Consider the following 12,940-nt stretch of genomic DNA (forward strand, 5'->3'; position numbering starts at 1 on the left):
ACCTGCGGGCGGGACCGGAGCGCCCCCGGCGTCCTCCTGAGGAGCTCGGGTCCAGCACCGCCGCGGGTACCACGCGCCTCAGGGGAAGCGGCCCTGCAGCCCTGCAGCCCTGCAGCATCTCGCGAGATCTCGCCCGCTCAGCACAAGTACTGCGAGTTCAGAACTTAAAAAAAAAAAAAAAAGCCAGTGGGCTCGAGCCTCTCGAGCGGCCGCGGTGGTGGCGGCTGCCGCGGGAGCGTCCGTGATCCGCGTGCGCCGAAGCAGGGCCCGCGCGCCTCTCCGCTGTCCGTGCCGGGCGCCGTCCGCTGCCCGGTTTTCCGCGGTCCCGGCTGCCGGCCCGCGGCCCGCAGCCCCGGAGGCGGGGAGAGGAGACAGCCGAGGGCCCACTCCTCAGCACCGCAGAGCGGGGCGGGGGAAGGAGGTGGAGGGGTGGGAGGAGGGCGACGGAAGAGGAGGCAGCAGTGCCAGATCTTCCCGGCGACGGCGGTCAGGCGGCGCGCGGCCGCTCCCCGACCGCGTGGCTCGTGCTGCCTGAAGCGGGGCGCGGGCTGGCCGGACACGATCTTCGCGCGGGGCGCTCTCGCGTGGGGCCACGCAGAACCCCAGGAGGGCCGGGCGCCCGGGGAGCGTCCGCGGGCGTCACTGCTGGACCGCGGTGGGCGGGCTGAGGGGTGGGGCGCTCGGGCCCCGCCTCCCGCGTGCTGCAGCGGCAGCCGCCACCGCCGCGGCCGCGCCGAGCCTTTAAACAGCGGGCCCGCCCCGCGCCGGCCGCACTCTCGCGCTGACTCGGCTGCCGGCGGGTCCGTGCCGGCCCGGGCTAGCGGCGGAGAGCCGACTCCTGCTTCTGGCGTTGCGACCGCGGCCACCGCCGGCCAGGGGCGCTGAGGGCGTGCAGCCCGCGAAGTCCGCCAGGCTCTCTGGTCCGCCGAGGGTCGGAGGCGATGGATCCGGGGCCTCCGGCGCCCTCCTCCGGCGTCCCCAGGCTGGCCGGGGTCGGAGAGACGCCGCGGGCCGCCTCCGGGGTGCCCGGCGCGGCCGTGTCCTCTATGCCGGAGGATGCTAGCCGGGGCGGCGGCGAGGGCGTCTCGGCGGCCGGGGACGGACTGGGCAGACCGCTGGGGCCCACCCCGAGCCAGAGCCGCTTCCAGGTGGACCTGGTCTCCGAGAGCGCGGGGCGGGCTGCTGCTGCTGCTGCGGCGGCGGCGGCGGCTGGTGCCGGGGCGGGGAGCAAGGAGACCTCCGTGGACGGGAAAGCCACCAGCGAGAGCGGGCCGGCGAAAGGCAGTGAGGAAGCCAAGGGCCGCTTCCGTGTGAACTTCGTGGACCCGGCTGCCTCCTCGGCCGAGGAGAGCCAGTCGGATGCGGCGGGGGTCGGCGGCGACGGGCCCAACGTGAGTTTCCAGAACGGCGGGGACACGGTGCTGAGCGAGGGCAGCAGCCTGCACTCGGGCGGCGGCAGCAGCGGGCACCACCAGCACTACTACTATGACACCCACACCAACACCTACTACCAGCGCACCTTCGGCCACAACACCATGGACGCCGTGCCCAGGATCGACCACTACCGGCACACTGTGGCCCAGCTGGGCGAGAAGTTGCTCCGTCCCAGCCTAGCGGAGCTGCACGATGAGCTGGAGAAGGTGAGCTCTCCCGGCCCTCCCCCTGCAGCCCTCTCGCCAGCCCTCCCTCCTGTCCCAACCTCTGGTCAGCGCCGGCCACAGATGTGGCCTCCTGCTTTCCCCCGGTGAGGTGGCGGGAATGGATGTGCACGACTCGCTGGCATCTCTGGATTCAGCTGTCAAGGGTGGAATTGCAGAGGAATGTAACTTAATCTCTTAAAAGTTTGCAGCGGGTTAGGCTACTTACGCGATACTGGAGAGGCTGCATTTAACCACCTTCCCCATCCAGTTATATATTTCGATTACGCTTGGTTTCTCAGCCGCGTTGAACAATTAACCATCTCTCTGCATGACAGTTATGCTTGTGGGCCCGCAAGGGAATGTGCAGGAGGTTTAGGTGAGGACGTCTCAGGAGAGCACACCTACCATTTGTGTCCTTTTTAAAGGTTGTATTGTTGTATGGCTCATGTACACCCATTAGGGATCCCAAGAGTAGGAACTTTAGTGTTGGAGGGAAAAATCTTAACAGGGCGTATTTGCGGTCCATGAATTATTAAAGCTCAATTCCTGCAACCTTGAATATGCAAAGATCATAAATCTAGAGACATGCTGTTCTTGATAATGCTATAAAACCATTTTTAATGTAAACCTTTAGGGAGAGGGCTATAAAAAATAAGATGGGGGAGTGGGCGCACAGGAGAGATTGAGAGAGCAGCAGTGAGTTTTTTTCTGTGGAGGAAGTCCAGACAGACTTTGTGGGGTCTTGCATAGATAGTTATACTTTGTTAACAGAAAATCATCCCTATACTGTTTCTGTAATTCCATTTTATGGCCACATATGACTTTTATTTCTTCATGGTACAAAATTGTTATTTCGCGATAACATTGATGCTTTTGAGATTCAACTAATTAACTATTTTATGGGAATACTTGAAGTTTGCTTTTACAATATGTAATGACTACATTGATGAAATCTGGTGAATGCAAAGAGTTGGTACCATACAGATTGAAAAGATCTTAGTACGTAAAGTTTAAATACAGAAGTATGTAATTTCTTTTTGATGTGATTATTTGATCTCATACAGTCATTTCATACAAAACTACTTGTCCCAGTGTTTGATAATGTAGCATTCATACAGTTTGAAATAATTACAGATGTCTCAACCCTTAACAGCTTATTGATTAGAAGCCTGACATCATTTGGCTTTGGATAATGCTACCGTTATTCTATTGTGGTATTTTGTTATATTAGAAAAAGACTTTCTATAACACTCATACTCTTGTATTTTCTCTCAAATCTGTTATTTTTTCCTTTCAAAACTAAAAATCTTTGTAAAGTAGCTATGTAGCTGGTAATTTTCCTTTTTTAAGAGAACTTTTATTGAAATTATTAATGCAGATAAATTTCAGATATATTTCACCAAAGCTGAGTAATTTGGCAGTAAAGCACTCTATATTTACCCATGAGTTTTAGAAAGGCTTTATGTGTGTGCGTGTGTGTATGTGTGTGTGTGTGTGTGTGTGTGTGTATATATATATATATATATATTGAATTCAAAGAGGAAGAGAGGGAGAGATTGAAGCTTCAGTGATGTGAGAGAATCATTAATTGGCTGCCTCCTGCACGCCCCCTACTGGGGATGAAGTCTGCAACCCAGGTATGTGCCCTGAACTGAATCAAACCATGACCTCCTGGTTCATAGGTCAACTCTCAACCACTGGGCCACATCAAAGACTTTTTAAATTAAAGGATGTTATATTCCTTGAACTTGTATGCTTCCTAGGAAAACTTTTGTTATTTTAAATTCAGTAACCAAGCATATGAAGTTCTCTAAAACATCAGGGTTTTTATGTTTGTTTTGGCATTTTTAGTTCAGTTTACATTGTCTAAAAAAAGAACACCTGTATTGTAAGCTGTATAGTAGTTGAAGTCACCCAGCTTGTCAGCCTCAGTTTTTTCAACTTTCAGGGTTATTTTGAAGATTGGAGGGGGGGGGGGGGCGGCGGGGGGAATGCACAGAAAGTCCCATGTGCAGTGCTTGGAAAATAATTGCTAATGTAGTTATTATTTTGATCTTATATTGGTCCTTCAGAAAGTACATAGTTAAACTCTAGGATTTCAATTTTCGATCCTAATACCTACATTATTAAATGAATGTAGCATGTAAAATGTTTTGTTAAGTTTCATTTATGCAACAGATAGTATAATGAATTCTTTGTAGTTTTTTATCATCTACCACTCGGGTCCTTTATGGCCAAAAAACGTTTAATTAATATATGTTAACTAAGCATAAAATCTCATATTGAAGATAATTTTGTTTAGAATTCAGCAAATGGATTATAGAAATGTTTTGTGTTAAGGAGTACAAATCTGGCCATACTGCTGTTGAAGGAGGGCAGGTGAGGGGTGATAGCATAAGTTGGGCAGATCCCTAAAAGTTATTCCTCACCCTATCTAAATTGAGTTCTAGCTCCTTAAACATTTTTCTAATGCTTCTAGCCTTCAGTGAACCCTATTATCACTTTGATTATCATGTAGTACTTTGGTCACTAAATGCTTTAAGTATCTACCAGGGATCTGTGTGCTAGGAACTATGGAAGAACAAAAAAAGTAAAAAGACAGGCACTCCAGAAACTTCTTGAGAACTTGTCTTCCTTCTACTTGAATTCCTTTCATTGCCTAGCACTGTGATTTTTAAAAAGTATTTTGCCTAAAAATTCAACTGAAGGGAAATAGTTAAATATCCATGGCATATCTTGCTGTATTATGCAGCCATTCTAGGGCCAGGACTCATGAGTTTTCTGTTTCAAATATTTATTGGTGGAAGGACACATGGCTGTGGCACTGGGAAATGATGCAGTGATTAGGGAAACAGATACTGACGCTGCTTAAACATACATTAATCAAATAGTTGTACATATAACATAGTTAGAATTATTTTTTTAATGCTAGGGAAGAAAAGTATAGGCTTCTAGTGAGGATATAATAGGACCTAATTTTAATTGGGTTGGAGAAGCCTTTTTCCAGAAGTATATAACATTGAAGCTGAAACTTTAAGGATTTTGAAGATATGGTAGGAAGACATTCCAGGCTGAAGAGACAGCATTTGTGAAGGTAGTGAGGGGAGAGAGGGATATATCTAAAGAACATAAGGTGACCAGTGTAAGATTTCACCATAAATGTAGTCCGAAGTGATTGAAGGATTTTATGTGAGGTAGCAACATGATCTGTTTTGTTTTAACATTGCTTACTGCTGGGTGGAGAGTGGACTGGCAGGAACAAGAATGGAAGCAGGGAGATCCAAGCTCTTAACTGTGGTCTGGGTAACAGATAATAAGGCATGGTGGCAGATAGAATTGGATGTAGGTGGATTGAATGTGGGAGTGGAAAAGAAGCTGATTCCCAGGTTTTGGTCTTGAGCAACTGAATAGATGGCAGTACTGTTGCCTGAGATGGGAAATACTGGAGAAGGAATAGATTTGAGGGATAAAAAAAAGAATTCTCAGTAGCCTGTAAGACATCTTAGTCCATGAATCATTATGAGGGAGGGGAGTAGAAAAGTGCATGTATATGTGTGTGTGTACTAGAAAGTATAAAAATCATATATATATGTGTGTGTATAGTGTCTAAGGTTATGAATGAAATTATTTAAGGAGAGTGCATAGATAAGAGAACAGGTATATGGTCTGGGATTAGGCCTAGAAAATGTCTAAAGGAAGGTCTGTTAGAGATTGAGGAGACACTAGCAAAGGAAATTAAGGAGCTGCTATGCTGGTTAGAAATAACTAGGAGAGCTGTTTCAGGAAAGCTGAGAGAAAAGTTTTCAAGAAGGCAGAAACTCTTCAAAGCTAATGCCTGGAATTGTGTTGTTTTTTTAAGTATTTCAAAAAATCAACCCAAAGTAATGATTCCTGCCTCTACAGGAAGAAAAAAAGTGGAGGGAGGGTAGCATGATTATCAAATGTGGAAAAATATGGTGTAGACAATCTATAATAGCTCCTACTAGATTTAAAGTATTAATGCTATTTGAAATCACTGGTTTTTTAAAAAAATGATTGATTTTTAAAAATTTTTTTTTTAGAGGAAGGGAGAGAGAGAAACATTGTTGTTCCACTTAGTGATGCATTCACTGGTTGTTTCTTGTATGTGCCCTGATTAGAGATCAAACTCTGAACTTTGGCATATCGGGACGGTGCTTTAACCAACTGAGATACCTGGCCAGGATAAAGCATTATTAAAACAGTTTTAAAAGGTAGCATTACCTTGGTACAGTTGTCCTTAGGCCATGGCTTGGGAGCCTTTTGCTGGTGGTATGTGGACTATTTTAGCCTTTTTTTTTTTTTTTTTTTTTCTAATCGCCCTTGACCGGAATCAAACCTGGGACCTTTCAGTCTGCAGACCGACGCTCTATCCACTGAGCCAAACCGGTTAGGGCTTTAGCCTTTTTTATTAATAAAAAGGGAGCATTAAAGAGAACAACTATATCATCAAGTGTCTTTTATGTCTTACTAAGCTTGTGGATTTTTTAATTACTATGAAATAGGTCTTGTACACATTTTACTCATGATAAAATGGGCTCATGAAGCTGAAGAAATTGCTAGTGTCACTCTCATAGAAAGTGATGCAGGTGGAATTCACACCCAGGTTTTTCTGACTCCAATGCCAGGATATAGTATCCTCTTTCTTATTATCCTTTTTGTTTTAAAGATTATTTAAAATTGATTCTTAGAGAGAGAAGAAGGGAGAGGTAGAAACATCAATGTGAGAGAGAAACTTTGATCTGCTGCTTACTGCACACCCCCTACCAGGGATCTAGCCCACACTCCTGGGTATGTGCCCTGACCAGGAATTGAACCTGCAACCTTTTGGTGCATAAGAGGATGCACAGGACGACACTCAACCAACTGAACCACACAGGCCAGGGCTTTCTTATTACCTTTTCTTCCTGCCTGTCCCCCAGACCTGCTCTGAGATGGCAGGGGGGTTGAGGGGGACACAATGGGGATTACCACCATCACCTCTCTACCATGACCTCCTGAGAATGGAATCCTTATATAATAAGAGGCTAATATGCAAATTGACTGAATGGCAGAATGACCGGTTGCTATGACGTGCACTGACCACCAGGGAGCAGATGCTCAACACAGGAGGTCAATGCGTTCCCACAGGGGGAGCATCGCGAAGCCAGAAGCCGGGCTCATGGCTGGCGTGAGCCTCTCCTGCCTCTGTGGCAGTGCTAAGGATGTCTGACTTTAGTGGGCCTAAGGACATCCCCTGAGGGCTCCTGGACTGCGAGAGGGCACAGGCTGGTCTGAGGGGACACCGCGCGCCCCCCCCCCCAGTGCACAAATATCGCGCACCAGGCCTCTAGTGACTACATAATAGGAACGAGGAGGAATTCTTATGATGATGTATGATACGACTGTCTCTTTCATTGGATCTGAACTTGTATCTCATTCATCTCCATATAGAGAATAGGTACTTAATAAAGATTTGTTCATTGAATGTCTCAGGGTGGACAATTCCTCCCACTTAACAAAGACTTCCTGTAAAACAGAAACAAGTATGTTATGTCCTCTAATGCCTGTAACTGCTTCCGAGTGGGCTGTATTGATTCTTGGACAAGAAATTTCATCCACTAATTCAGTATATAGCTTGAGTTCTTAAAAGTCACCCTGAAAGAACAAGAATGGGCCATATCCCTGGGGTTAGGGAGTAGAGTAGTTCCAGGATTGAGTAAAATTAGGACCCTGATATGAAATACTTGTATATAGCAAAGTCAAGATTGGATTATTTCACACTTTCGCCAGAGGCTTCACCCTGTTAAACCCATGCCACCAGCGCTGAAGTCTGGTTTACCCATAATACTGTATACATTCTCCAAGTATACACCAACTGACTGCCTGGGTAAAAGAAAAGATAAATTTAGGGATTTAAAATGTGGAAAATAATCTGTGCAATGCTATCATAATTGATGTTTTCTCTGTGTATATTTGTGTTCAGATTCATATTTCCAATGCTGGGCATTTGGAGTCTAAAGAACAGAAATAATGTTTCTTGGTTCTTGTGTATTGAGTATGCTTGCTTCATTAATATTTAATTACATATTTCATATATGTGTTTGGAAAGTCTTTGGTACTAATCAAATTGGTTCTTTGCTGAAGTAAAACAAATATGAATTTGGTTATTCAACAAATTGGGTACCAGCAACACTATTCTAAGTGCTGGGGATAATACAGCAATGAACACAACAGGATCATGGGGCTTTCATTGAATAGTAGGAGACAGTGAACAAATAGGTCAGATATAATTGAAGGAGATAGATGGTTATGGCTGGGGTGATGCTGTTTTAGAGTAGTTAGAGAAAGCCTCTCTGATATGTGAGCAGACACTAGAAGGGAGTAAGGGATCACCCCATGCAAAATACCTGGGGGAAGAACACTCTAGGTCAGCTGTGGGCAAACTACGGCCCGCGGGCCAGATTCGGCCCGTTTGAAATGAATAAAACTAAAAAAAAAAAAAAAAAAAAAAAAAGACCGTACCCTTTTATGTAACGATGTTTACTTTGAATTTATATTAGTTCACACAAACACTCCATCCATGCTTTTGTTCCGGCCCTCCGGTCCAGTTTAAGAACCCATTGTGGCCCTCGAGTCAAAAAGTTTGCCCACCCCTGCTCTAGGTAGAGGAATTGCACACACTAAGACCCTGAGATGGGAGTGTCTTGGATTGAGAAATAAGGAGGCCAGCAAGATGAGTGACAAGGAGGAGAGTGATAGGAGAGGAGGTCAAAGCAGGAGTGAGGAATAAATAAGTAGATCATGATAAAGATTTAGGTTTTCACTCTGAGTGAGATAGGGAGTTGTGGAGGGTTTAATGCACAGACTTGACATGATCCGACTTATGTTTTTAAAATATCACTCTGATTGTTCTGTGGAGAATATCCTTCTGTAAGGGGGTAATGGTGGAAGCTGGGAGACCAGTTAGAGCAGTATTTCAGTCATGATGATAGGACTTTTATTAAGGTAGTAATAGTGTTTGATACAGTGAGAGATGTTCATATACTGGGTATGTTTAAAGGGTAAAACTGTTGGGATTTGCTGATGGTTTAGATGAAGGGGTGTATGGAAAGATTAATGCCAGGGTTTTCCACTGTTTAGAATGGAGTCTGTAGATATGGAGATAGGGAGGGCTGTGGGAAGAGCAAGTTTGAGAGGTGGATGAAAGAGTTGGGTTTTATTCTATAAAAATTAGTTCTACAATGGGGCAGACACATAAAATTGCAGCTACTGGTTAGTGAAAGAAAAGAACTTAAGAAAATGGGTTTTTAAATAATCGCATAAAAATGTGCTTTTATGCTACAAATTTAAGTAAAGCCATAAAAATCAATTTTTCAAAGAGAATACAAAAGGGTGGGGAACTAATAGGCTGAAACATAAAGTGAAAGTGTTGAGGGACAGACTAGGGAAAACTACTTAAAATACTGAAGTTAAAAACATCAATGGCTTCCTATTTAAAATATGAAAGCTGTCATCTGCCAGTGGCTTTATTATTCTTTCATTTTTCACTAGAACCAGTACTGTCTTAAAGCAATTATACAAACCATGGAGCTGATAAAGAACTTGGGGATTTCTAATTAGAAGAAGGGGAAAATCTGAAAAGCAAAAATAGCTTAGTGGAATGTTATCTCTCTGCAGAAGCTAGTAACAGGCAGGTGTGTTTGTACCACCCTTGGGCTCAGAAATTTCTCTGCTTTAAATGTTCACTATGCTGTTTCTGAACATTCACAAATTAGATATTCATTTAGGTTAAGAATTCTAAAAACCCCTGGCATGGTTCTTTGTCAGTTGGTGTGAATTAGTTCTTTGATTAGTGTAGCTCGAGTTTAGTATGCAAATCATTTGGAGTTTTTTGGTAAGGTGGCTTGGTAGGTCAGGCTTGGTTACTCCTGTGGAGGGAAACTTCAAGGATCCATGACCATCTGCTGTAGTATGACTTCTACCCCACCATTTCACCTAAATAGTTGTTAAAGTCACCAGTCAGCTCCATTCTTTTTTATTTTTTAAAAAAATTGTATTGATTTTTTACAGAGAGGAAGGAAGAGGGATAGAGAGTTAGAAACATCAATGAAACATCAATGAGAGAGAAACATCGATCAGCTGCCTCCTGCACACCCCCTACTGGGGATGTGCCGCAACCAAGGTACATGCCCTTGACCGGAATTGAACCTGGGACCTTTCAGTCCGCAGGCCGAAGCTCTATTCACTGAGCCAAACCGGCTAGGGCAGTCATCTCCATTCTTATCACCAATTCCAGGATACCTTTTTTTCCTCCCCAGCAGCATTCAAACTTCCAATAGCAGTTAATGTTCTTTTGCAGTCTTTTCATCACTTCCTCAGCTTCCATATAGCACTTTCCTTTTTTTTAAAACTTACATTTATTGATTTTAGAGAGAGAAGAAGAGAAACATCATTTTGTTGCTCCACTTATTTATGTATTCATTGGTTGCTTCTTGTATGTGCCCTGACTGGGGATGGAACCCACAGCCTTGGAGCATCATGATGGTGCTCTAACCACTGACTCACCAGGCCAAGGCACTAGTCTGTCTTTTCATTTTTCTCCCTCTGGCTCTTTCAGCCCAGTGTCTTTTGCAGTTTCCTTTATCTCTAAACTGAGCCACCTTCAAGGCTTGGTTCTGGCTTTTCTTCTGGCTTCTTTCTTCTCTCCCTAGATAATTTTGTCACCCACCCATACGCCTTTTCTGAGTTCTAGGCATCCAATGCCTGCTGACATTTTTGCTTTGTATCTCAAAGGCACCCCAGACTCACAAACCTATAATTGCCTCCTTCCCCCTTCAGAAACAGAACAACCCAAGTCGTCTTTCAGTGTGTCCTATGTCTCTATGAATGGTACCACCATGCATCATATTGCACAAGTGAGAAACATGAGTCATTCTTGACACTTTCTTTCATTCCTCCGCATCCAATTCATCTCCAAGTCCTGTCACCTTTATTTCCTAAATATTCTTTTTACCTTCACTACTACCAGCCTAGACCCAATTGAGGCACATCGCTCCTACAGTAATCTAACTGGGTTCTCCGAATTCACTGTGCCCTCCCATCACTATTGTGCCCAGAAGTATCTTTTCAAAACAGAAAATTGATTATGTCATCCATTAGCTTAAAACTAGCCCTGCATTGTCTAGCTCTGGCCTACTTCTTGAGTGTTAAAATTACTCCAAGGCACAATACCTTTGACTATAGGAACTATTTATGATACTGTGAACTCTTCCTCCGTTCCACCTTATACACACAGTTAACATTTCAGTTTGGAGATTTCTCTTTAATCCTTATTTCCTCAGAGAGGAAGCCTTATTGTCCTCTGGTCCAGAACAAGCCCCCTTTCCCTTAAAGTACTTATTTCATGTATATTTATTAATATGGTTATTTGACTCAACTGGATTGGACTTCAAGCTGCATGGGAAGCAGACTATGTTTATGGCTATTTATTATATTCACGATACCTTGTATATAGGCCTGACACAGCACACCCTCAATCAATATATGTTGGATAATAGAACTAGTTTTTTAAAATAAATTAATGTAGTACAAAAAAGTCTTAAACTCTTTTATATGTCTTATATTTGTTATGTAAACTCTCTATAGTTCATTTGACAGGCATATTGCCCCAATTTGCATAGTTGGAGTTTAACACTCAAAAGCAGCTAAGGAACCCTTACAGAATCATAGGGCCTGTAACAGGCAGCACCAGGGTTGGAACTTGCAGCAAACATTCTGACTTCCAATTGGTGCTACTTTCAAAGATTTGTACTCCTCACTTTCACTGTATGGATATATCTTTTCCTAATAGAAATACCTTCAAAAATAAATATAAGAAAGTATCTTATAAATGGAATCTTCCTAATTTTTTTCCCATTTCCTCTTTCCTTATCCATGTCTCTCAAAAGTGCAACCTAAATTTTTAAAAGTTCTAGGGTTGTGTTTTTTAAAATTCTGTAATCACTAGTCACATGTGGCTGTTAAACTCAGTTTAAATTAAAACTAAAGCTTCAATTAAATTACTCAAGCCATATTTTAAGTGGTAATTGCCTACATTTGGCTGATGGCTATTGTATTGGACAATGGAGATATAGAACATTTCTATCATCACAGAGGTTACTATTATACATTCCTTTTTTCTTCCTTCTTTTTTCTTCCACATTAAATACTCACCACAAGTTTAAAATTATTCACATTCAAATTTTCTTCTAATTTTGTATGGGATTCTTCCTCAAAGGTTTCTAGAACAGAGCCCTCAGTGAAGTATTTGTTGAATCAGGGAATTCTTATTTTTTCTATCAGAATTAATTGGAAAGGCTGTGGAATTTAATATTGTATAAATTGTTAGATTTTCTAAAGCACTCTTAAGCTGCATATTTGTATTTGGTCTTCAAATCTATCTTTGGAGGAGTTGGGTTTTCAGAAAGTCTTGGAGTAGGAGTCTCATTTTGCAAGGTTGTGCTAAAGCCACATAACTAATACTTGATGAAGCTGAATTTTTTTGAAATTAGGTTTCTGTCTCCCTATCCTTTTCTTCTGGACCAGTGACCTACAAATTTCTAAAAATTTGGAGAAAAATTACAGATGTCTCTCTTTCAAAGAATATACAGGTAGCTTTTGAAAAACTTTCTGGTGATCCTCAGAAAGCCAGGTTTGAGAAGCAGTATCCTAGAACATGATGAGAGTTATACACTTTGATTGCCCCTATAACTTAGTACATAGTTATTTTCTTTGATGTGCTGATTCTCCACTTTGAAATACCCTTATATAGACAAGTGTTAACAATCAAAGATCTGGCTTTAACCATTAGATAACTGTATACTGAATTGTATTAAGTATTTTTAAAATTTTATTTATGTATTTATTTTTAGACAGGAAGTGAGAGGGAGAGAGAGATAGAAACATCAATAAGAGAGAAACATACATGTTCAGTTGCCTCCTGAGAATTGAGGCTGAAACCTAGGCATGTGCCCTAACCCAAATTTGAACCGGTGACCTCTTGGTGCATGGGCCGACACTAAACCAACTGAGCCACACCAGCTGGACTTTTTTCTTTTAACTTTAGTAAGGTTCCTAATAGTCTTCTTTTTTTAAAGATTTTTTTATTGCTTTAGAGAGAGAAACATCGATGTGAGAATGAAACATCAATCAGCTGCTTCCTGCAACCCCTACTGGGGATCAAGCCCACAACCTAGGTATGTATCCTGACCTGGAATCGAACCAGCAACCTTTCAGTGCATGGGATAATGCTCAACCAATTG

General features: G+C 43.2%; 1 protein-coding gene across 2 annotated transcripts in view; it reads left to right on the forward strand.

The window, feature by feature from the left end:
• Positions 1-820: 820 nt before the first annotated feature.
• SLC12A2 (solute carrier family 12 member 2) overlaps positions 821-12,940 on the forward strand; it is a 91,758-nt gene continuing 79,638 nt past the window's right edge. For both annotated transcript variants that reach the window (XM_081088823.1, XM_081088824.1), the window contains exon 1: positions 821-1,640. In XM_081088823.1, the coding sequence (XP_080944949.1) occupies positions 942-1,640 (699 nt within the window). In that variant the 5' untranslated portion in view covers positions 821-941. The remainder of the gene's footprint in view (positions 1,641-12,940) is intronic.

Source organism: Myotis nattereri (assembly GCF_964212035.1).
Source record: "Myotis nattereri genome assembly, chromosome: 4".
NCBI lineage: Eukaryota > Metazoa > Chordata > Mammalia > Chiroptera > Vespertilionidae > Myotis > Myotis nattereri.